Here is a 25798-nt window from a genome sequence, read left to right on the forward strand (position 1 = left end):
CACGTCAGCAAACTGGAAGATTTCAAACGAGCCTTCGCGTAGATTTTGCAGCATTTTGCTGTTATTTCCGAGTAAACAACTCAATAAAGACCTTATAAGGCTGTAAATTTATTCCTACAAGTACCTATGCAGTTGATGGGCTGACGTAGAATACATATTAAAACTTTCAGAAGTCACATTATTTTTAAGTACCAAGGACCGGATTTGCACTTTCAATGATTTTTATTCACAGCATGATATTTTTAAAAGTAATAATTGTTGTATATAAGATATTAAGGCGTGTGACTCCCGCGTTATAATGAAATTATATATATACTCCCGTGGATGGCAAGCGGCCGGTTGTGAAAAATGATAGTCGAATCTTTAACACAACAACTCAATAATATTATAATCATACAACAAATACGGATCTCAGTCATCATTTTCTCCTACGTATCTCGTGGTATATAATTACTGTCTTCGAGGCATTTCTAATTGTCTGTTATGACTATAATGAATGTTTGGCATTTAGACCATAGTTTGTAGAATACAAGGTATGAAGTTTCAATGGAATTTAATAAGGTTAATTAATAAAGAAGGACAGCGAAATAATAAAGACGAAATTACGTTGGCTCGTTTTGTGTCGTGTCTACATAAGCTTTTTTCAGTGAAATAAAAATAGTCTCAAGATTCAAGAAAAACAATTTAGAAATTGAAAATGTTACTATTTGTTGTAGGTACAAAACAAAACATATAAATACATTTGGGGCAGACTTACCGGTTTTGACCAATTTGAATGTGACTTGCTGTTGATTTTTAAGCTGCTCATTGTGAGTTGGGTGCGTGAGTTCTCTCAAAGCCATCTCCAGGGAGGGCTGCTGCATGACGCGCCCCCGTGGGGGGGACGCCTCCTTGTCCCGTGACCGACTCAGCTTTCTGAAGAAACTTACTTTCTTCGACTTTGAATTCGGACCTGCAATAAAATTATTTAGATACACTCACAAACGCTATAAAATTGTGTCATGTTTATTACTCACAAAACTGTACAAAACTATATTTTATTAATGAAAACTTTCATTTCAAAACAAAACGGATTAGAAAAATCCAATCAGTGGAAGTGGTAGTGAAAGTGAAGCACTGTGGATTATTTTATTACCATGCGCAATGAACGCAATCTGTTAGTCGGTGAAAAAGCACTCCCAAATCCACACTTCGTCATAAACCTTCTATTGACGAGCGGTGTCCGGTAGGCGTTGAGTTTGTGGAGGCTCGGAGAGAGGTCGAGGGAGAGATGCTGGGTGCAGGCTCGGAATTTGGCCGAGGAGGGAGCAGGCTGAGGGAGGAAGAAGAAGGCGAAAAGTGTGGCGCAGACACATCAGAAAGGTGATCAGGCTCGGGCGTAGTTACGCGAATTTTCGCCGTGAATTGTGGTGATGTTGCTACTTCGAACAGTGCATCGAAATCTCTATCAAATATATTTTTTCTGGAGAAAGCTGGCGTGGGTAAGGGGGCGGGTAGTTCGAATTCATCGGGGGCAGGGGTTCTAACAATTTTGCCAAAATCGTTGGGTTCATTGCGGCCAAGCTTTTTCAAGAGCTTCGCCTTAGTGCGCTCGCGCAGCTTAGCCGGCCTCTCGATGGACGGCGTCGGCGAGGCCGGCGCGCGCTCCGCGGGCTCCGGGGGCGCCGTTTTGGGAACGGAAGCGGCGCGGGGCTGGGCGGGGGTCGGGGTTGGGGGCAGCGCGCTGTGTGTCGCAGACGGCAACGGGCCGACGAGGACGTCGAGGGTGGGCCGCTGCCGAAGCCGTGGCAGCGTCTGCGAGTTGTAAGTCAGGGAAACTACTTCATCCGCTGGATATATTACGTACATCCCTGGCGAGACCGCATCGCGCCGGCCCCTCGCGCCCTCCGAAGAGGATTACGCGCGTCACTTGATGTTACTGATAATACTTTTGTTTTGCGATCTCATGAATGACATGCGTATTGGAAAAACTTAAAATGAATCAAGTCATAAGTTGGAAACTTACGACAGAGTGGAATGTTTTGAGAAGTGACGTCGATTTCGTACTTAGTTGAAAAATAAATTAGGAATGTATAAGGAAGGGATTTTGAGCTATAAAAAGTAGGTAGGGAGGGAAACTATTCTCGTAACACTGGTCACAGTTCTTCATAACGCATCTTGAACCTATATGGAAAAACAATGGTAAATAAATAAAACAAAAAATTGTGTCGCCAATTTTCTTTGTAAAAAAAAAAGAATCAAAGTTTCTGAAAGTAACAAGTAAAAGGCTTGTTGGTACGAACACTTTGTTCGAAACAACAACAAAACAACAACAACAATCGTGCCGACGTCCGCCGCACGCAGTGTGTACCCACTGGTACATAATATTGACTCAGTAAATAAGCTTAGGGTGTCATTACACTATACTACTACAGGGTTGTTAAATAAATAATAATTTGTATAATAATTTCAAAAGTATATTCAATTATCTCTAGTGTTTTACTAGTTAGGCATTACAACTAACTTTTTATTTAATACAAGATTTTGCCCGCGGCTTCGCCCGCGTGAATTTCATAGCAAAATCTCAGTAAATTTTTTATCGCGTACTCTGTAAGACTGGTAACCACATATGATTCAAATTCGCATTTTTTCTCATCTTTAGTTCAATTTCCTGTTTCCCACTGCTTGTCTCGTCTCGCAAACTCGTCCAATCCCGCTTCCTGCTATGTATAATGTAGATATCCCGTAGCGTTCCCTATATATTGTACCATCATATTTTTCGCAATGTGTCCCGTCCCGTTTCCCACTACGTGTCTCCTTCCCATTTTCCACTCCGACTCCCAATCCCGCTTTCTGCAACGCGTGCCGTCCCATTTTCCATGACGTTTTACGTCCGGTTTTTTTATTAACCACAAACGTAAAATAAACATTTTTGTATTTACTATTGCTGTGATTTACTACAAAATTTAAGTGTGCCAATTTTCAGCTTTTTATCTTGGAAATTGTCCCAATACAATTTTTCACCCCCTTTTTGAAGGGGTTGAGGGTTAATTTTCAGAAAAATCTAAAACACGTATTCATTTATTTGTTGTAAACAATCAAAATCCAAATTTTCAAGTCGCTAATTTCAACGATGTAGAACGTTTATATTTACAGTTTTTCACCCCTTGCACGCTCACCTACACTCATCTACACACCAAATTTCAGCTTCTCGCCCAGCAGTTTCGGGTGTACGTTGTCTGTCAGTGAATCAGTCAGTCACTCAGTCACTCAGTAACGGAAGAGTTTTATATACTTATATAATATATTGATACATACTGCGCCCACCCTCTTCTGTTATCCTCTTTAACTACCCAAAGGCTGGCTGGAAGATGTGGATGGTGCCAATGGTGGGCCTATTGATAAGCAATATCATTGGTACCATTGGCACCATCCACATCTTCCAGCCAGCCTTTATTACAATACAAAATATATTTATTGCCCATAAAAACAATATTAGTACAAAATAATACAATTGTGCATACATATGGTGCCAATGGTGGGCCTATTGATAAGTAATGTAAATTTAGTTTTAATAAAGAATTAAATAAAGTAGTCAGAGAAAGTCGTTCTGACAACTGATAACAATTTTTGTATGAATACAACGAAAATAAATAAAATTACCTTGTGCACATAAATGTCAAGTAAAATCTTACGATTACGTGCGGGCTATGACCGCGCTCTGCGTTACACCGCGAGCCGCCGTCGCCGCGTGCCGTATTCAACAATATAAAAGTATCTACCTACTTCAAATAATTCGGCGTGCGTATTTTTTAATTTCACGATATTTCAGAATCTATTAATCCAATTTATGTGCTGTAAAGGACAAAATTTATCTTAGTGAAATTCTCTTGATGATGAAATAATCTTAATACTTACTCAATACTCTTAATCATAAGGATTAAGGATATGCTTGTGTAATAATAATTGTAAAAATGCACCTTTTAATTTACAATATTTTTTTACATATAAAATGCCTTATAGATACTTAATTATAAAAGATGGATAGTACTGTGTCGCGGACTTTTTTATGGATCTACTAAAAACCTATATTTTTGTAGTACATTGTGTGCATGTATAATCAATGGTAGGGCCGGCGCACGAACGTAAAGATATTCGTTAGCGCTTTTTTTTCGGATTACTTTATAAATGTTGATTGATCTGGCTGAATACTAATTTATTTCAAAACAAAAATATATTATAGCAATTTCGGATAATGTAGTTTTCTAATGGTGAAATAATTTTTGAAATCGGTTTGGTACCTTCGGAGATTACCCGCCCCAAACATACAAACTCACAAACGCTTACCTCTTTATAATATTAGTATGGATTTATGAGAGAGAAACCATAGCGTGATTTAGAGATTTAAAAGTTTTAGTGGCGCCATCTAGTGATTTATTTCGGAAGTATATTTTATATATACATCATTTTGTCTGAGCGAAACCATAGCTCGTTTTAAAAATCTTGGTGGCGCCATCTTTATGTTCAAAACTAAAATATAACAAAATTAAATTGAAAATTGATACCTTCTAATTATATCTATATCAGACTTTCATCGATTAAAAAATTTTGTTTATTCATTATTCAGTTCTACAGGACCCCCCTCATTTTCTGGGATGAAATATCTATAAGATGTTAACTCGGGATTCCGAGGAATTTTTGATTCATAATTAGTTTTTCAATTAACCTATGGGAATCTGACCATTTACCGGGATGAAATGTATCTAATTTTCCTACAGGACCCTCCTCATTTTCCGGGATGAAATGTCTATAAGATGTTAACCCGGGATTCTGAGGCATTTTTTATTCATAATTAGTTTTTCAATTATCCTACGGGAACCTGACCATTTACCAGGATAAAATGTATCTAAGATGTTGATACGGTATATAAGGTACCTACATACCAAATTTCAAGCAAATCGGTCCAGTAGATTTCGATGATGATAGTGATGAGCGTTCAGATAGACAGACAGACAGACAGACAAAAATTTCCAAAACTATATTTTCGTCATCTATATCAGTAACTAAGTATATTCCATGAAGAATTAAAAAAATATATCCAATGTACAAATTTGGCCTTTCTTCAATTTTATTATATGTATTGATTATAATTATTTAACATTTTATAAAATAATAAATTACATTTTGTAAAGGGCAGAATAATATAGTATTTTCTACAAATTATGTTAAATTCATTTAAGTAGGTTGGCCAAGTACTCACAGATCTCAGAGGTATTTTGTGGGTAATTTTTATATCTTTTGTAATTAATATTCCATTCCGAAAGAAGTTGACGTTTCGATTAATAGTTAGTTTTTGTGTACTGGCTGTCAACTTTACAACTGTAAATATAAACGAAATAGCGGAGTATCGCCACGTTGTGAAAATATAAAGTGGCTCTTTGAGTCAAGCTCCCCTGCTATTGTAGCCTGCTTGACCTCCTTGTCTAGCTAGTTTAAACTTGAGATAACCCACATTTTGTATAGCATTTTTAAATGTCATCAAAAATTAATAAGATAGGGAAAATAGCGATGCGCAAGATGCGAACCTAAGGTCCCGTATTTAAAGTTACTGTAAATTTTTTAGCTAAAATTTCAGGGTGATTTTTAAAATATTTATTTTTCTATATTAAGTAACATACCTACGATCTCTTATAACAAAACATTCTATATTAAATATAGAATATTGAATAGTCAATGCGGAAGTTTGGACGTGATTTATTATTCTATCACGCAAAATGTATTGGGTCAACCCAATGGATGTTGATGAAATGTGACACAAAGATAGATTTAATATTGAATAGAATAGTTAGTAGCATAGGTAGTAGTAACATTTCTAAGGGAGCAAATCCCCGGTTTGCAGCAAGTTAAATATAAAATAGTTACATGTATTGCTTATTCAAGTTGAATTTCAAAACATGAAGTAAATTATTCTCACAAAAAATATCTTTTATGTGGAAGGCCTCAAAATTTGTTTTAAATGTTCCTATTGAAGTTCAATGTATTAGTAAAACTGTTGGCTAAGTGCCTAAAACTATTCTTGAGAGCTAAAAGTGATATATTATTATAATTTACTTTGTTTAAATTTAGTTGTTCCTACAAGTTTAAACGGTTTAAACATCGGCGTAGATCGTAGTTTCCAAAACTTCAGAAAAGATCATGTCAACCATTTTTATGTTTTAATTTCATTCGCTGGACTTTTGTGTGATCTTGTCGGGGTTTTATCGTGGGTTGGATAGTAAATAGGCACTAGGCAGTAGGTAGTAAAGTAAGTTTATTATAAAACTTAAGGTAAGACCTAGAACAATTAAATATAAATTAAAAATCTAAAATAGAGATTAGGTGATACACACAATAAATGGAGCACTTACCCTTATTGGGTCTGTTCTTATTGTTTTATTTAATATTTATAAATTTATCACGGCCACCCTTTTGTCTCGCTAGCTCGATCGTAATGTTTACACGTCAAAGTGCTCGAGCGGATTTAGAATTTTAAAATTTATGACGATCAAAATGTGCCAGCGCAGGCGAAATATGTCGAAAGAGATCCCAAACAAAGCGTAGCTGCGTTACAATCTGAACGCAATTAAGTATTTAATTTTCAAATAAAACATCGCTTCAATTTTATTTTATACAGCAAAGTTAATTTGGTAAATGACTTGTGATAAGGGCAAAGAGGATGGAAATGGAAAACATTCTGTTGATCGGATTGCGATAACCGGATTGGGAAATTTGTTGTTACATTCACTGTAACAGCTATTGTCACGTACATTGGAAGTGGAAACAATCGAATTGGAAGGATATTCAGATAGCGCGGACATCTCTCAATGAATCCACTTCGAACTCTGTGAGAATATGTCTGTGTCCTAAAATGTTAATTGACTTTTAGGCAGCTAGACAGTATTGTTATACAACGATGCTGGACGATAGTTTTATTCCTGCACATTGCACTGCAAACACTTCGATGTTTTACGCCGACTTTCCTAGTACCAAAAATATAAAGCGGTTATAACATAATATTACATTGCGTTAAAATTGGATAGTGCATTTTCTGCAGAAGTCTTGAGATAAGTATATGTATGTAACATAATAAAAATACAATATTCAATGCAACATGCAACAGTAGATGTGTAAAATATCGAGAGTACATAAATATACAATAGTACTTTATGTCACGGAGGACGAAAGTAATTTTATTGGTAGAGCGTAAAAATATTTTTGTACATATTGTAACGTTATATGTACATTAACCCTCATTACTGTGCAGTAGAATGACAATATTTATTTATTTTAATGTTATTAAAAGTTTATATTACAAGATAGCGTTTCGGCTTCACTCGTGTAAAACCATAATAAATTATACACCTAAACCTTCATCAGGAATCGCATTATCTATTAAAATAACCTACATCTAAATCCGTTGTGTGGTTTTGAAGAGCTAAGCATGTATAAGGATAGACAGATAGCGGGAAGCGAGTCTGTTTTATACTTAGGAAATAATAATAACGTCATGATATATATATATATATATATATATATATATATATATATATATATATATATATATATATATATATGAAATAATAATAATAATGTCTCTTAAGCTTTTGAATTGCTCTTAAATACCTATCGAGATACGATTATGCATACATGATTTCATAAGTAATGAGAAAATAGAAATGAACGTCAGTGAAAACGTGAAGAAAATTGTTAGCTCGTAAAGGCTGTGAGAACTCACAAGAATTATTTTCTATATTATTTTTAATTTGTGACTGTTCGGAAGCGAATAGAGGTCGAGTGTGCCACACAATGACGGACTCACACTCATTATAGTGAAAATTTTTAAGAACGCGCCAGCAAAAGCTTCTACTTTGCTATTTTTGATACTGTAATAAATATAAATATACACATACAATACATAAATTGTTATGAATTGTATGAAAAATACAATTTAGTACATTTAGTAACATAGTCGAGAAAAACAGAAATGGTCATAACGTTTGTAAGGCGGGCGCACTTAAAAATAAGTAAGTTTCAACTGAAGTATGTACTTTTTATTGCGCCTATTTAAAACTTGTAAAGCTTCATTTTGTGGTCTCCCTTAAAAAAATCGTGACTTAACTTTTCAATTAAACACTCGTAGTAATTAAGAGTTTAAAATAACTGACAGAATAATTAAAATGCAACTTTTGCAACACCGCAAACCGCTATTTAGTAACTTTTTGTTCAGTAAATGACAGAATAAAAAAAAGAGAATATTAGAATCGTCATAGTAAATCTTAATTAACTATGGAAAAACTTAAAGCAGACACTAATCTTGAAAAAGTAAGCGCAAGACTAAGAAAATGGTCAACAAAAGGCCTATTTATTTAGACAGCGGCAAACTTTTTGGGAAGTAAATTGTGGCAACAAAGCGGCCAAGGTGTTGTGACCTAGTTAATACTTTACTAAACGAAGACACCTACTTTACTAAACGAAGACACCTTTTCACTCCAACTTCAGTGTGTCCCTTAATTTTATATTTGGGACGAAAATGTGGAGATCACATATTAGTTTCACTGTCTATACAACTTAAACTTATTTTTGATATAATTATTTTTTTATTTTTACTTTAAAATATACCTTCTCTTTTCTTCGTCAACAGATTAAATCCAGATTTATTAGTTAAATTTCAGTTACATAAACTACTGCCACTAGACGTTGCCAGGTAGTCGTAAAAGTCATGTCAGATGCCGTAAGGCGACTTGAATAAAATCTGACATCAGTGTCAGCAATAACAAACAAGATAAGAAAGAAAGTTGCGTAAAACGGAAAATTACAAAATGCCTTCTAGCTATACCCGTCCTGGTAATATTCAAGAATTATTGGGTTCATATTATTCAGCATATGTATGCTGAAGAACGTAAAGTGGAGAAAAAGAAAGTAAGAAAATGAACTCCGACGTTATAAGGAGTCTAAGAGAGAAAAATCGAGGTGTAGGTTTAATTTCAGAAATATATCGAGGGTACATTGATGTGATTTTCATCTTTGTAGGTTTTCTATTACAAATAGGCTTTCTTCTTAGTGTTTATAGGCGTAAAATTATTCAAAATAAATTCATAATATTAAATTACCTCGAAGACTAAGAGCAAGTCGTTAACAAAACAATCTTCATTCTTGAAAATTAAGTAAAAGTAATTTAACTTTTTCAGTTGACAAGAGATGGCGAAAATATTAAAGTTTTGACTTACTCCAACCAAGTAGAAAACTATATACTTCTCCTACGCCAAAACGAGAATGCTTTTGTCCACACGTTGTACTAAATTGGTAAATAAAGTTTAATAAGAATAAACAAAAACATTTGCTGGAATTTAATGACAATAACATGTAGGTACATGTAATAGGGGAGATAAGAATGAAATAATTATAATATTTATAGATTATTTCATTCTTATCTCCCCTAATCCGCCAAATATTTTATGTTTTTAAATGGGAATAAAATTATATATATTGTATTGAACGTCCTGAATCTACTATGATTCATCGACTAGGATCGAAAGTTTATCAATCCATTGGTGGATCAAGGGATAATTTTAATCCTCTTTGATGTGGATCAGAGAATGAAAGTGGTATCGTATTTAAGGTCTTAGTAGTTATAATTATTCCTATTTTTGCGTAAAATAACAATGCTAAAGTGACAAGGCATTTTTAATCTAAATAATAATTTATTTTACTATAAAAAAATTCGGACATTCGAATGTACATTTTTCGCATAAAATTAACCTAGACAACCAAACATCGCATCGGACGTGGTAATAAGTAGATAGCGAGTGTTATTAGCAGGGGAGTCTAGGGGAAACAGGGTATTACTGGGTGCATTTCCCTGGCGCACCGCATCCGATATGAGCCGATATTGTAAAATTTTTATTTAATTAACCTACTTGGTTATAGTTTAACATAATGATGATATGAGTGCCAATGGTCGGAGAACTTGGGATGCTGACGACAGTGTGAAGTGGAGACGAAAACGAACCTTAATTTAATCCGAATTTTTATTTTGACCATAATCGTTCTCCACTCACACGTGAGGCACAATGTTGGTTAGCTTTAGTATATATAAAAGCCAACGAACCCCTACATTTTTATAATGGTAGGTTGGCACTTTATAGCCTTTGTAAATATCACTCACTTTTAGACGAGTTTCACATTTGCAAAATGAGTAAATAAATGTTGTTAGCATTTACTATTCGAAAGTCATTGGGTGTGTTATATTTCACAACCAAGATCTTTCGTCTTGAGGGATAAGACTATTAGGAATCGAATCATAATTTACACTTTAGGTTATCATTTCAATTAATACTTATTGATTTTTTAAATGCGGTGATGACATAACAAACTACAGCATATTTTGTCTATGCCTATAAAAACACTCGAAACTTTTATCGAATTAGGATACTGGGTGAATGTGCAAAAGTCACGCCACGCACTATGAAGATATACTATAGTAATTGTACCAAATAAATGGAGTGCATGCCGTCACGTGATGCATCTACGAGTAGGTTACAGGAATTTTTATTGAGAACGGATCGTGTTATGTGGGACTAGTTATCACCCATGCCTTTGCTTGTGCCGATAATATTTTTAGTGGGACCTATGACAAATTTTGGGTTATAATGTATCCTCAAAATAATAATAGACTTAAAAGTTTCCTTGTGAGTCAAATGAGTCGCACTGAAGTTAAGATGACATGTTTTTTAAATTTAGTTTTACTGCAATCAAACATTATATCAAGTGCTACAAACTGCAATTTTTACATTGACACTATGCATTCGTGGAACTTATAAATTACCTAGAGTAATTAAATAAAATTATACCTACCAATATCAATCAAAACCACTTTATTAGATGAATTTATTCGAATTATTGAGTAACAAAATGTATAAACTTTACGCTTATGTAATGACACGATTATATGTAATTAGGTCAAAAGAGTTTGTTTTACGGAAATTATTTAAGTGTTTATTGTTTATTTTTTTAAAAGCACAAAATTTTGTTTTCATTGTCGATTTGATTGAAATAGTATGTACCTACAAACAATTGTATATTTATAAATATATACAAAATTGGTTTTAGCAATTCGATAAATTAAAAAAGCATACAGGCACAATTGAAACAGTAACATTCATTGTAAAATAATAGGTACAACTGCTTATTCCCAACGTTTAATTTCATAATTATTTGTACGGGTCTGATACACCCTAAAAGGTTTCCATGTAAAGCAAAACAGAATTGTGAGTCTAATATAATTCACCGCTCAAAAATGAGCAGATTTGGATTTAGCCCGAAATTTTTGTGTTTGTGATCTTTTAAAAGGTATGCTTTCAAAATGTCCACGTTTATTATGGTACCTATTATGTAATGTTGTTATTACGTTATTGAATTACGTCAAGATTGGGGTCGGATAATTATGTTTTGTAACTCAAAATCCTGTATTTTATGAAAAGTGAATTAGTTTTAGGTAAACGTTCTCAACAATATAACGAAAATATGTACGGACAACAGCTCTTCAAGCTAACCAAAATCATTGAAAATTCCAATCTATTACCACAGCATAAAGGTCCATAAGGGAAACTTGACGTATAGTTGACTCTACTTATGATCCATCTTCGTTTGCGTATTTAAATGCAAAATCATATCAATGTAAATTAAGATGCAGACTTATACTCGGTCCAAATCAAAGATTCCAAAACTTCCCCAAATTCCTTTATGATAATGCCAAATTTTTATTTCTTCATATAAATCGTTTCGTTTACAAAGGGCAGAGCGTGCTCGTTCATAATTAAGTTTAAGTTCGAGAGCGGTTTCTGAAGAATCGAAGGTCATAGATTTAATTGAATTTACTTTTTTTTCATTAGCGAATGAGTTGAATGTAAAAATGTATATTATAGTTTTTTCTTTTTAATGGCAGTTAGGTATACTAATCAGTACTCACGGTTACAAATAAAAGCTATATATTGCTAAAATCATGTAATTACGTGTGATTTTCGACGGAAGAGTGAGTGACGTGTATTTTCATTAACTATATATTGTTAATGACGATTCACGTTATTTTAAATCAAATTGAAGACTATTTTCTAACCAAAGTAGTCGAGTTTTGTTATCATATCATGAAAATTGATTTGAACGAGATCTAGTAAGCAGTTTTTTATCATAAATCGTAAACCGCAATTTACCTTTCATTCAATCACCGCAAATATTAATATACAAAAATCGATCAACAAGGACGTTTATGTTATGTTACTTGCTGCTACGGAACCCTTTATGGGCCGCACTTGGATGCTTTTTTGTAAACTACAGTCGTTAACAATCAAACAACAAACTGCTAATGGTCTGCAACAAAAGTTAAATTAAAAATATAACGAATTAGTTCCCTTGACTAATATTATAAGCGAAATTAAGCAGACACCCACCTCAGCTTTGAGATAAAAGTACTGTAATAATACCTCTACTAGTTCAGATTAATTTTACTACTTAGTGTACAAATTTTCATCGTATCCGCTTATTAAATCTTATACGTAAGGCCCCGGCCCGATTGCTCCGTTGCGTTGCATATCCACTGTATTTAACAGCTTTTGACAATGACGTGCAACGACTTATGTAGAAAACTCCATACAATTATTGCATTGTTGATCCGTCACCGGACAGCAACGCAACGGAGGATTTAAAAAAATACGGAGCGCTACGAAAAATGGGGCCGGGCTCTACGGAGTAATAAATTGTATCTAAGTATAATAAACAGATAATATTCAGCAGCAGCAGTTCAGCAGATAAAATATCATAATTCATCCTTAATGCATGTTTCAGTCTGCAAAGACCTTTAATGCTTAGATCGTTACCGCACTAATGCCAGAATACGTTATATTATCTGAACTAGTATTATTCGATACTGTAGATATTCATATAATTATAATAGTCACCTGTATGTTTTTAGTTAGATAGAGAGAGCCATTTATTTCATTTACGTCATGGTATTGTATAAAATAATACATTACAGAAATATTCACAACTGAAAATCGACCATAAAGGCCGACGCACAAGCTTGAAACGTCACACAATATTTAAACACTACGCAAATAAAACAAATAGTAACCTTAATTTAGAAGCCCAAGGGTTGCGATTTCTAAGAGCGGAAAATATGTCCACATCGCGTGTGTTTATTACAAATGTAGGAATTCCCTGCAGGTCAACTAATGAAAATTTATATAGCGGTCAGAATATAGCCGGAAACGTGCCGCACTTCGGCGTTGATTATCTTGGCTAAGTCGCTTTGAAAAACTACCTATTAGATAAGAATTATATGAAGTCGAATTAGAACAGTAAGTAATTAAAATTAGTACATAAAAAAAAACAAAAACAGGTAGAAAATTTTATACATAAAATATTTTTGAAAAATTAAATCTTTTAGACTTCTCTTTCTTGGAAAAAAAATACTTATAGCTTATATAATTATATGAAAAACAATTAAAAATCTACGAAGTATCTAGTGCAAAATATTGATTTAATAAGTACTTCGTAGTACCTACTAATTCCATGGTGCAAAACGATTAGCGGCCGACTTGACCGACATTTGCCGGTATTGGCCGCTGAACAGCACTACGTCATGGCTTCGCGACGTATCCACAGTAGCAGATATTTTGGCATGTCATTATCTGCGGTTGCCAGCGGCGATCGGACGAGCTATTGGCTTGTGATATATCCATACTTTCGTACAAATCCAGACTCCAATATCCAAACTAATATTAAAAGTCTGTTTGTCACGCTTTCATCGTTAAACCGATTTTAATGAAATGTGGGAATGCAACAAATTGGATAGCAAACAACAAACGGCGGAGTTGCGGAAAATAATTATAGTTTGTAAAAACATCCAGTGCTGTCTTTCACATTTATATGCGTTGTTTGATATTACTTTTCACTGCAAATTAGAATATATAAATAAAAAAACGTGTAAAAATAAATCGTTGTCTCACCATTATTTCTAAAATTAATTGTAAATAGAACAAAACGCTAGCAAAGACCTACATATATGGCTATTTAAAATGCATTTTCTTATTTTGATATTTGCAATCAACAAAAATAACTCGTAGCTAGCTAATACGAGTTCCGGGTCTCGTAGACTCATGGAAATGCACAAAAAACTAAATATGTTTCTTTGTAGTTAGAATATATTAACCTTTTACTGCGCGTGTTAAATTGCACTTAGAATGTTATACATCAAGTAAATGACATTTCAGTATACACAAAAAGTCTGATCGAAGAATGGATGGGCAATCAAAATATGTCAGCCGACATCCGAAGTCCCGCGGCGAGCTCATCTACGTTTGTGAGACATTCTGTCCGTCCTATGTTAGATGGCAGATTACTTTCTTTATGTGTCAGATCCTTTTTAATATTACTAAATGTCGAAAGAAAATTATCTCAAATAATACTAAAGATTGATTTGAAACTACTTATTTAATATTATCACAACACTGGATGTTGTCGGGGGCCTTGTTACCGTGAGAATTTTGAGATAAAATATAGCCTATAGCAATCTTGGATAAACTATGTAATGAAAGAATTTTAAAAAAAATACAATCTAATTTGCGATTCTACACATCTTAACTCTATGTAACAGCCAAGCAACCATAAGACAGTACAGTAGCGTTATGTAGCGGAATCGAACATGAGGTAACGTTTTATAGGAACGACATAAAAAAATGTGTTTTTTTTATTTATTACATTTAGACAAAAGCCTTTGGAAGGTTATGCGTTAGATACCAATATATCATATCATATATCATAACATGAGACGAGAAAAAAACTAAAAATAACTGAGATATTCACAGAAGTACTTATATGCGGCGGATGTATTCAAGATATGTAATGTATTAGTTTTAGTTTCATTAAAATTTTACTATACTTTTGGCATCATCTTTGCAATGTATGTTATAGACTGTACAGTAGTCCAAATTAGACGACATGGTTTAACGGCCCACGAACACACGTAAGTGGTAATATAAATGGAATCAGTACAACTCCCGCCCTCATAAGGTCATGTTATTGGTACTTTGCTAAGTAATAAAGGGTTTATAACAGCCCGGGAAGTTTCAGCTGTGGGATGTTCTTGTTTCGTGTTCATTTGCCCGGGCTTAGAGAAACTATTACGTTAATAATGCAGTCATGAATTACAGTTTGATGCTCTTTTTAATATTTTTATATTCTACTAGTACATATTTACTTTTTTCTGAGATGAACAATAGCTTATTAGTCTATATCCTTCTATGTACTCCTCAGTGTATATGTTACCGTTAAACTTCGTAGTGCAGCTAGACCTAGCCGCAGCCGGCATCAGTTGATTGTCTTGGGCTTTATCAAGGTTTATCAGATTATCACCATCTATTATTCTAGTTTAAGTCTAGTCTCACTAGTTCCATCTATAATTTAGTTTAAATCTACTTGATTTAAATAAAAATAATATGATGAATGATAATTTCAACATCCCTTTTAACGCAATTCTATCTTGAATATTATAATAGTTCGGTAAATTATATTTGCATTTTGTTCAATACACTATACTTATATTTAAGCTTTATTAAACTACCTCTAACTTTTTACTTTAAGTAAGTTAAATGCCATCAAAAACATGCTGTAAAAAACATCAAGTCTCGCAGCTCAGTTTTTCTGCCGTAAAAAGTTGTGAGATCCTATTATATCCTATTATATGGATCTAAGTCGATTAATTTATCACGACTACTTAAGGAACCTTCTGTCTTAAGTTATTACGTAAGTTATTAATATGAAAAATAAATATGAAAAATATTTTACGTTTTGTTAAATAACGTTAATGAAATAACATGACACAAAACAACATACTGAGTTCCAACATTAATGTGTGTAACATGGGCAAAGTTTTTAGAACAAACAAAATTTGCCCGAAATACGTAACTTTAACACAAATTTATAGAGTTCGTTGTGGGAACTGGGGACAGTAAATAATACTATTATACGTAGAAATCATCTTTGAATTGAATTTGGTTAGTGTGTAAAAACTATTATAGTCCATTAAAAAACCATATTTTTCTATGTTTATGGTTCATACGTTTACGGAAAAATATTAGGTATGTATTTTAAATAAAAAAATAATGTAATACGGTCGAATTTGCAATGATTTTAGTTATGTAGAGGTGGTATTGACCACACATGAAAATAACTCTTGGCATTAATTATCGAGGGATGTATTTGGTTTTGATTCTCGATACTTTGATGCAGCTTCAAAGCACAGTCGGCTTTTGATGCAATATTGCGGACGAATACGATGACTACCTCCTTCACGATCGATTGGTGCAGCAGAATAATATTGCTTAAAGAAAAGGTATTATTTTTAAGTAATATTTTTTAATAATCTTTTAATTTCCATTTCTTGCAAAACATTATTTTTGAAATCTCGTGATTTTTATAAAGTACTTAACTAATATATAATATGGAATAATTTTTATGCCAAACTTCCTATCGTATACATTTGTCATTAATGTCAAAGTCGTAGAATGACAGGATCTTCATAGTTTGATCTCGAAGTCATGTATATGGAAGGAAACCCTCCGGAAATAAGAAGCTAGTATAATTTATTTACTGGTGTATTTTGTAACAAGTGACGTGCTAGTTATCCCGCTTACGGTGCTACGTCCGCCGTGAAACGACCTCCGAATTAATTATTAAATACGCGCATTCACTTCATTAATAAGTTATCAGCCGCATATCACCCGAAGCGTGAACGACACCTATTTTATGGTATAAAGTAACACCCAAAAAAAATTAAACCGTGGTGGTTGAAACTCCTGCCTGTGAACCGAACGGTCCCAGGTTTGAATCATACTCGTGTCACAGGTTTTTTGCTCATAATACAATCGTTTTTAAAATTCCCAACTAGACTTCCTTCCGGTAAAGGAAAACATCGTAAGAAAACCTGCACATTTATTGATGATATTTAGTGTGTGAAATGAAGAACCAACGATAATAAAAAAAAACCTTTAAAATTATCACCTTTACCAAAATATTAATTCTTCTTTGTTATAGGTACACCATTACTTTATTTTAATAGGTCGCGTAAATTACAATGGTACCTAACTTCGCATAAAACCAATACTTTACGAACGCCATCAGAAATATCTGAAATCCTCGAAATGGAAAATAAATTGCCATGTTGTAAGTCGTGGAAACGAAATCTTTTAAGCTTGTGTTGACGGAGATCTCGTTATTTTGGCCGAATTTATTTGTCATATTTTACGGCGAGTTTCTACGACCGCCTGGCCTAGAGACATCTGGATGCAAGATACTGAATTTTTATTTATAACATAAAAAAATACAATTGTGTATATATCAGTGTATTTATTATATTCCGTCTAATATGAGTAAGTGTTGCGTGAGCGAGTAATGAAAACCGTAAAATACTGATTTTAGTTAGATCACATCTTACATTCCAATATAATCAAAATATTTTTTGATCAACTAAACAGGAAATTTTGGTCATGAAGATGAGAGTAAAAATATTTGTTATTTAATTCCGCTTGATTATGTAGGTACTGATTTTGACAAAACTGGACAAGAAAAAAAATGGATAAAAGTAGGAAAGGGGACCCTGGGCTTCGGCAATTTATGGCGGTGAATGAAACCGGGTAGTTTAGATGAGGAAGAGTGAGCAAATTAGGTACTTTATACCCTATTTCCACAGGACACAGTATATGAGGATATGTACATACAAAAATTGAAAATAAAATTAAATTTTCCTTGAAGGGCAATCATGGAACAACAACTTCAAAAGGGCTTTGGCTAATTGAATTGTTAGCATATTGATATTGTTCGATCCAATTTGTTTAATCAAAGACCAGATTTTGAGACGAAACAGAGAAAAGCGTTGAAATTGGAGGCATTGTTGAAATAAAAAAACCTAATGAGCCTTTGACGAACCAACACTAGGATAAATTATACACAATAGTTGAATTGACATTTAATTTCTTTTTCAAAAATATCAAAAATGAATATTTCTGTTGAATTAAAGATCAAAATTATTTTTAAAGATATTGGAATATTTTGGATATTGGATAATTGGAAAAATGCAAATGTGGAGTTCCTCTAGCTAAATTATAGTTTTTATAAAATTTGGTTATTTTGTCAACAAATAACCTACTTGCGGATTTTCAATTTATTCCTTAATATGTATTTAAAGTTAAGGCTGCTGACTACAAAATTTCTTAATTTTATGTCAACGGAAAGTCCTAATCACGTTGACTTATATACTTATACAAGTTAGATTTTTTCGCAGCTAAAGAAACACTCCGGACCGTAGACTCGAGTACACATCCTTGACAGACAGATTGAAATCAAAGTAATTCTACATAAGTTCCGTTTTTTACTTTTGAGGAATGGAATCGCTGGATTTAGAAAATTGGACCTCTAAGTTAGTGTGACTTGAAAATGTGTATACAATTCCATATTTTTTTTAATAGCTACACCTATCATCATGTATTGTACAGTCTACAATCAATACATGTTTTATCAGTATTATACAAAGCTTGTGACAGAAACGAATTGCCGCCTACACTATCCCTAGAGTAGTATTAGTAGTAGTAATTGGAACTAAATCCTTAACCCACAGCCGAACCGGTCCATTTTAAATTAAATTAGGAGCACTTGCTGCATCTTCCTTCGGTAGCCATTTTAATTAATCTGTCAAGCAAATGGTTCTTGGCTTCGCTGGCGTCCTAGGTGAGCTTGACTGTACGTGTGTTTACGGCACGGGCGAATCCATACGCTATGTACATAAATACATAAATTTGAAAGTTGACGCTAGTCGAGTTGACGAGGCGTGATTCCTCGTCGCAATATCTTGACTAGGCATTTAGGACACCGGGTTAAAGCTGACTCAAGCTAATGCGGTTGAACTAAAATTAATATTTTTATTATTTAGCGGTTTATTAAAAAAACTCCTGCCTGACCTAGTTTGATAAATAAAATTATGTACTTCTTTGAAGTTTTGTTTTATACGATTTTGCACTATGTACTCGTATATTATATATATTATATTATATATTTATATATATAATATAATTCAACAGGGATAATAAAATTAGGATAATATTAGTATTAGCTTAAAATCAATTCAAATTGACCCAGTAAATTAGATAAATATCACATTTGCCCCTGGGACCTACTTAACTGTTTGTTTATTAGGTAAGTATTTGGTAAGTATTAAGAAAAATATAAAAAAAATTGTCAGAAATGCATATAAGCATATCAAAGCGGATAGACACGAGACAGAAGCAGACTTTATTATAAATATGTAGAATGTATTCTTTATTCACATATTTAATATTGAAGTTAAATGAAATTTAAATTCCAGTACTGAAAACAATGATAAAGTAGCCATACATAAACGATTGACTTTACAGTCTCATTAGCTTCAGGGGATGTTTGACATAATATGGGCAATAAAAAGTTTTACGTCGGCACTAAACTGGCAGCTGACAAACAAACAGTGGAGGATGTGCATTTAGCTCTCTCCCGCTTTAACTGCAGACCGAGTGGAGACGTTTGAGTGTAAATATTTACAATGTAACTACGTATAGATTTTTCACTGAACAAAATATTTTTTGATGAATTTAAGTTGTATGTGTAATAATGCGGTTTTATCGAGTTGATAATTTATTATTCTATGACATCGTGAAATCGGTGGCATTGAAACTACTATGCTACTACTACTATTGCTACTATGATGAAATTTGGTTATCTAATTTTATTAATGAGTTTATAAAATATTGCTTTTACTTATCTATATTATAATCTATTGAAATAAAAATATCAAAATAGACCTGATTAAGTTTGTCAGATAATTTCTCTCTTATCTGAGCCTTTTCCAGGTTTTTTTCTTATATTATCTGCTCCACTTCGCATGGTTTCAAGTTTTTAGAAACTAACTTCTAGTAATATAAGTACTAATAAAAATCAAGTAAGTAGGTGTTTCGCCATCGGGATTTTCATCACATGGGACGAAACTGCTTACTTTGAAATAAACATAATATCTGTTATGTAACGTCTCATTATTTTTGCATAACTCCATTGAGACGAAAATGTTAAGCGACGAAACGTCTCACGCCAATAATCTATAAACGGAGAAATAAAATCATATTTGTTATCAGTATCATGGATTAGTTCTATTACTTACCATATCCCACAAATTGGATCTGACCGAGAAATCCCAAAAGTTGCTCACAGAGGCATATCTTAATCATGATATAAGATTAGTTCCAAATATAGTTGGAATAACTTTATGCGTGCGTAAACGGTAACACAGGAATCATAACTTTAGCAATATTTCGAGTTATACTAATAACAACATATAATAAAAAGTTTGAGAGAATGGGTGGTGCCAAAAAAAAACAACTTCCAACACTCAAAATCGTGCAATAATGAAGTAAGGGACGAGTTACCTTTTTAATGCTTGAGTGCAGTACGGTGCCAAGTTTAGAACTAAATGGATATATATGAATACTTAGGCATAATGAAAAGTACTAAAACATGTCCAAATTGTCATTTTATTTTAAGTATTACCGACTTATTATACCTATAAATTCGGTTTATACTTAAACACATATTTACTGTCGACTTATCCTTTCCGGTAAGTATTTATTTTATTGTAAGTACAGTTTCTCTATTAAATAATAATAATAATATAATAATAAATTTATTTATTTCAGATTTTCATCCATTTTGTTAGTAACAATGATCTTAGCCTAGGGTTAGTAATAATAAATAAATAATATAATAAAAACAGTGTAAGTGTCAATCACTGTCGCTTAATCCCATGTGAGATTGAGCAGCAGTGACCGACATATGCACAGTCCAGCCTGCTTGCAATCATGCTCACGATGCTGTTGGCGATCGCACGCACTCGTCGCACCAGGGATGCGCATCTTTTACTCATTGTAGCATAAAAACAGTCAACGCGGTTCTGTGCGAACATCCCTGATGCACTACAGCGTCTTGGTAGCCCTATCAGCATCCTGAAAGCATTATTGTACTGGACTCGGAGGGCGCTGTATGATTTTTTGCTATACTGGGCCCACAGGCTGCAGGTATAAAATGATGTACAATAAGCTCCAAAAAGAGTAATTTTAACTTTTGAAGAACATCTAGCAAACCTGCGAGCCACCATATTTGCCCTCATTGCCAGCACCCTCCGCTCCCTCTCAATGTCGTCGTCATCCCTGAGACCAGAGGTCAATATATGACCTAGATATTTAAATTTGTAAACCCTTTGTATTTTAATCCCATTAATTTGGATTTCCGGGTACTGATCTATGTTTTTCCCTCTGGTCTCAAAGACCATGACTTCACATTAAGCGGCATTATACTTTAGTCCATGACTTTCAGCATATGCTTCATAAATTGCCACTAGCTTTCGAAGACCACAACGACGACGACGCAATCAGCAGCACCATATCATCAGCGTAACTTATATTATTGATATTATATTATTAAAGAGAAGACGATTTTTTGAAAAATATATTTTTTATTATTGCAATTCTAAATTCAATTCCAATTTTGTGAGCAGTTGATAACCAGTGTTGCCATTTAATTTCTACGCTAAACTTTATTTTCTTTTGACAATTTTACGTTTATGTTATTCAAAGGCTTACAAACTATTACAAACACGAATATTGGTGGATATTTCACCTATTAATATCAAATCTAATTCGATGTTAAACTGTTTCTGATAGATGTATTGCACAACAATTCGGACAAAAGATATCATTATAAGATGATAAAATAGGTACCGATATATGTAAATAACATTGTATAAATAGTTATAACAACTGGAATAGAAGCAGAAGAAGATTAAATTATTCAAATAGACTAATGTAGGTACGCTACCTTTTTCCATTCTATGATTTATAAACTAAACTTCGTTTGTTCAAAGTTTCGACCAAAGCAATAGCATAGCACTCAGGTAAAATTGATATTTTGACAAAAGCACCGCCAATTTCACAACTCCGTTTCCATAATGGAAATGAACAAAATACAAAATGCAATGAAAAATGAACAAAATTCCACCTCATATTTTGCTTTGTTTAGAAAGTTCGAGAAATTGAATATTTTTTTACCTAACGAAGTATTTGTTTTAATGAAGTAAATTGATTTAATGTAATTAAATTATTTGTGTATACTAATTAATTGTTGGTATGTGTTCTTTTCCTTATTGGTTAAAATTATTTGCGGATGTTTTATTCCAGTCGTGTTTTCATTTTGTGTATAGATATATAAATAAAATATTGCATTGAAAAACCACATATGTTACGAGACAATAAAATTGCAAATGATCATCATAAGAGTATATGCTCTTTAATTTTAGGAAACTGTATGTAATGATTCTGACATTACTTCAGTATAATGTACCTACTATTAATGAATGCATTGTAAGTAAAAAAAAACGGATTTAGCAAAAACAATATATTTCGAAAAAAAAAGAATTCAATGAAAAATTCAACATTTATTTTATTACTCACACGAAACAAAATATTAATTTTCTATATTATACACATATAATAAAGGCCAGTATAGACGTGCGTTATTGCATTTATTATATGGAATTGTGGCTAGCTGAAGCGTGCATATGTGCAATTCGTTACAATAAACTTGCGTCGCTACGCATATCGCATTCAGTCTGCACCGGTTTTAAATGTTTATATTTGTTTAGGTAATAGGTATAGGCCTGCATAATCACTTGGGCGAACAGTTACGTCATAATTACTTCATAATACACCTGTTAACTGCCTCCTGTGGTTTTATTTGTAGGTAATTTAGGTTTCATTAAAGTTTTTTGTTTTATTTACACTATTTGGCCAAGTCGCTAAAATTTGATATTTTATTTTAAACTTAATTTATGACTTAAGATGGGTTGCACCGTCTATTCTGACGTTAAGTCTAAAGTCAAAGTTAAAAAAAAACTAGACGTTTAAACTTTAAGACAAAATGGCGTACTTTGCGTTATGTCAAAGGTGGACCTCATTCATGATGTCATGGAATTAACATACTATACCGACGTCATATCAATGGAATATGAAAAAGATCAAATATATACACAATGCCATATTAAAAACAATATTATTAAGGAATTTTCTACGCGTGGATATAGATTGATGTAAATCGTAGAGTTTGTAATATTTTCAGATAGGTGCCTCAATATTTAATCATTTGGGTTAGTTATTTATGACAACGACATAAATTGTAAAAAACATTGCCGTTCAGTTTCGAATCTAAATCTGAGGACATGATTTACAGCATATCATCTTCATTTATTGTTATAAAAACTACTACAAAAAGCTACAAGAGGAAGCACGATAATTTATTGCCAGTAAATTAGTAAAAATTGTATGCTTTAAATCTGTGAACTCTAAATTAATTTTACCGTCTATGATTTTACATTATAATCATTTAAGCTATGTACTATAGTCAAAACTATAGCATTACTGAAAACCTTTTACATGTGTATGGAAGCAAGTTACGTAGTCGAAAGTTACATACCTACGTCAATGACAGACAACAGGCGTAATTAAGTAATATATATATATCAAAATTTTGTTGGAATGTTTAGTACTAATTCTAATTCTATTACTCGTATAATATTAAAGGAATAGTCACATGCCTTTGGAGAATATCGACGGGTTGATTCAAACTATGAGTTAATTAAATCTATGAGAGCTTCTCTAATTGAAATGTCCCGAGGTGAAATAATTGATGAAGAGCCACTGCTGGCTGTAGTTTGTTTGTTTTGATTGTATTATTGCTGAGATACATATGTTTATTTGATGTTTGAAATGAATTTATATTGTGTTTTCTTGTCATGTACATCAATTAAAATTATATAAGTGTTGTAGTTGTAGCCTGCTTATGTAATAAGTGCATAAGGAAAGTCAGTACTTCAGCAATAGGGGGCACTAAATAAGTGATGATAAAAAACGTAAAATAATATATTTATTTAGCTAATACGTTTTCGTCCGGAGCTATGACTAATCAGATACAAAACACTACTACACAGCTCCGTATCTAGAGCAAATTAGAGATGAAATTTACAGAAGCGGAGCCGGGTAGTATTGTTTACTGGTTTACTAGGTGTTAATTGAAAACCAACCGTGTGAAAACAATCAAACGCTATAATTATGTAACGATAATTTAGCGTTAGGCCGCCGATGGGCCAACAATTTGCTCGTAGACCTTGGCTCGCGCGGTGACAATGAACGTGCTACAGTCAGAGCTATAATTACACAGAGCGTCCCACCTGTGTCCGGGACTCAACGCTCAGCTGTTCGCTTGACGTACTGCCGCATCTTCACAATTTTAAACATACAATATCTCTCTCTCTATTCTAAGCGTTTTCCTGAGAAAAGATCAGTTTTCGTTAAGCTTTGTCGCCAGAATCCACTTTTCTTAAATTTCCCTCTCCACGTCGCACGCATCCTTAGTAGACTGTGCCGCGAGCCGCGAAGCTTAAAAACTACGTTTATCTGGATAGCGGGCTTATTGGTATAACTAAGATTCTGAAAGAACGGTTGCTAGCCCATTGACTATGAGATGAATGCCCAGTTTATAGTTATTTGCCTTGATTGGCATTTAAATTCTGTATAAAGCTTTTCATCATCATCTTTCGCTTTCCTAGCATGGAAGCAAAGATTTTTTAACACCATTATTATTTTTTACGTTTAAGTATAAAAAAATGTTACCTATTAGATTAGGTCGTTAAGCCATTGCTCCCGGCTGTATTTGCAGTCGTTAAACCTATCAATCCACATTGGGTCCGATGATGGGACTCACTCCTTATTCATCCAATCTCGTTACAATCTTTGAGATATTGGCTCTTGTGACATGTCATTTTCACACAATGGACTATGGACATAAGTCATGTAATGTTTTTCGTCACCAAAAGTAAGTGCTTTTTATACTTACGTTCATATTTGAATCCCTTGTCTATTATGATCAATAAGCTTGTCTTATATCAATCTTAAAATCTCAATGTAACAGAAAGTTTCGATCACGATATGATCGAACTTCTAGTGCAATGTAATGCTGACTAGAGAAAGTAGATTCTTCACCACAAAGATTTAGACATTCTTAGTATCAAGATAATAAAACTTCAAGAAGTTTTTCACCTATTTGTATAGATATCTTTATCTTTACAAATAAGTATTTACTACATTCACCTTTAATCTCCTTCTATAATTTTCATCTCGGTTTCAAATCAAATCGTTGTCTCAGCCCAAAAACTCCTCGATTTGCGATAACCTCATCCTCAGCGATTTTCTACTCGACTTTATAATTTTTTAAGCAGCAAGTGTATTGTTAGGCTTCCGGACTGACAGCGCTGACACCGGAATTTGTTAATTACACCGAGAAATTTAAAGCGCTTTTATCTTTTGTCTCCGTTTAGTTTTTAGCCTTGGAACTGTGAGACCACGATTTTCCAATTTTTCGGCCAGCACGTCGTAATTTGGTTCACAAGAATGTGTTAATGCGAGTGTAATAGACAATAAAATGTTATATATGATCGATGTACATTTTTAAATAATTACCATACAATAAGTAAAACGTTCCCTACTTAGCTATATCGCTTTCTGTGGTGGGATGGTATTGCATAATAATAATTATATGGACATTTTTTGAAATATCAAATTTGAAATCATGTTTGAAAAAATCTTCTTAGTGTAAAAATATAAAA

The 25798-nt window shown here is 33.2% G+C and overlaps 2 protein-coding genes across 16 annotated transcripts in view; both read right to left on the reverse strand.

Moving 5' to 3' along the window:
• Stacl (Stac-like) overlaps positions 1-25798 on the reverse strand; it is a 116345-nt gene that overhangs the window by 86601 nt on the left and 3946 nt on the right. For 13 of the 15 annotated variants that reach the window (XM_053747195.2, XM_053747198.2, XM_053747196.2 and 10 more), the window contains exons 2-3: positions 1203-2163; positions 758-952 (exon numbers count right to left, since the gene is read on the reverse strand). In XM_053747195.2, the coding sequence (XP_053603170.1) occupies positions 758-952; positions 1203-1848 (841 nt within the window). In that variant the 5' untranslated portion in view covers positions 1849-2163. Of the gene's footprint in view, positions 1-757; positions 953-1135; positions 2164-25798 lie in introns of those variants that run through there. The other 2 variants (XM_053747207.1, XM_053747206.2) reach the window with 2 other exon arrangements.
• On the reverse strand, positions 20873-21415 carry LOC128670901 (uncharacterized). Its single transcript, XM_053746918.1, has one exon. It carries the CDS (start codon positions 21413-21415, stop codon positions 20873-20875), a length of 543 nt encoding a protein of 180 aa, XP_053602893.1.

The sequence above is a fragment of the Plodia interpunctella genome, chromosome 6 (genome assembly GCF_027563975.2).
Source record: "Plodia interpunctella isolate USDA-ARS_2022_Savannah chromosome 6, ilPloInte3.2, whole genome shotgun sequence".
NCBI classification, from domain to species: domain Eukaryota; kingdom Metazoa; phylum Arthropoda; class Insecta; order Lepidoptera; family Pyralidae; genus Plodia; species Plodia interpunctella.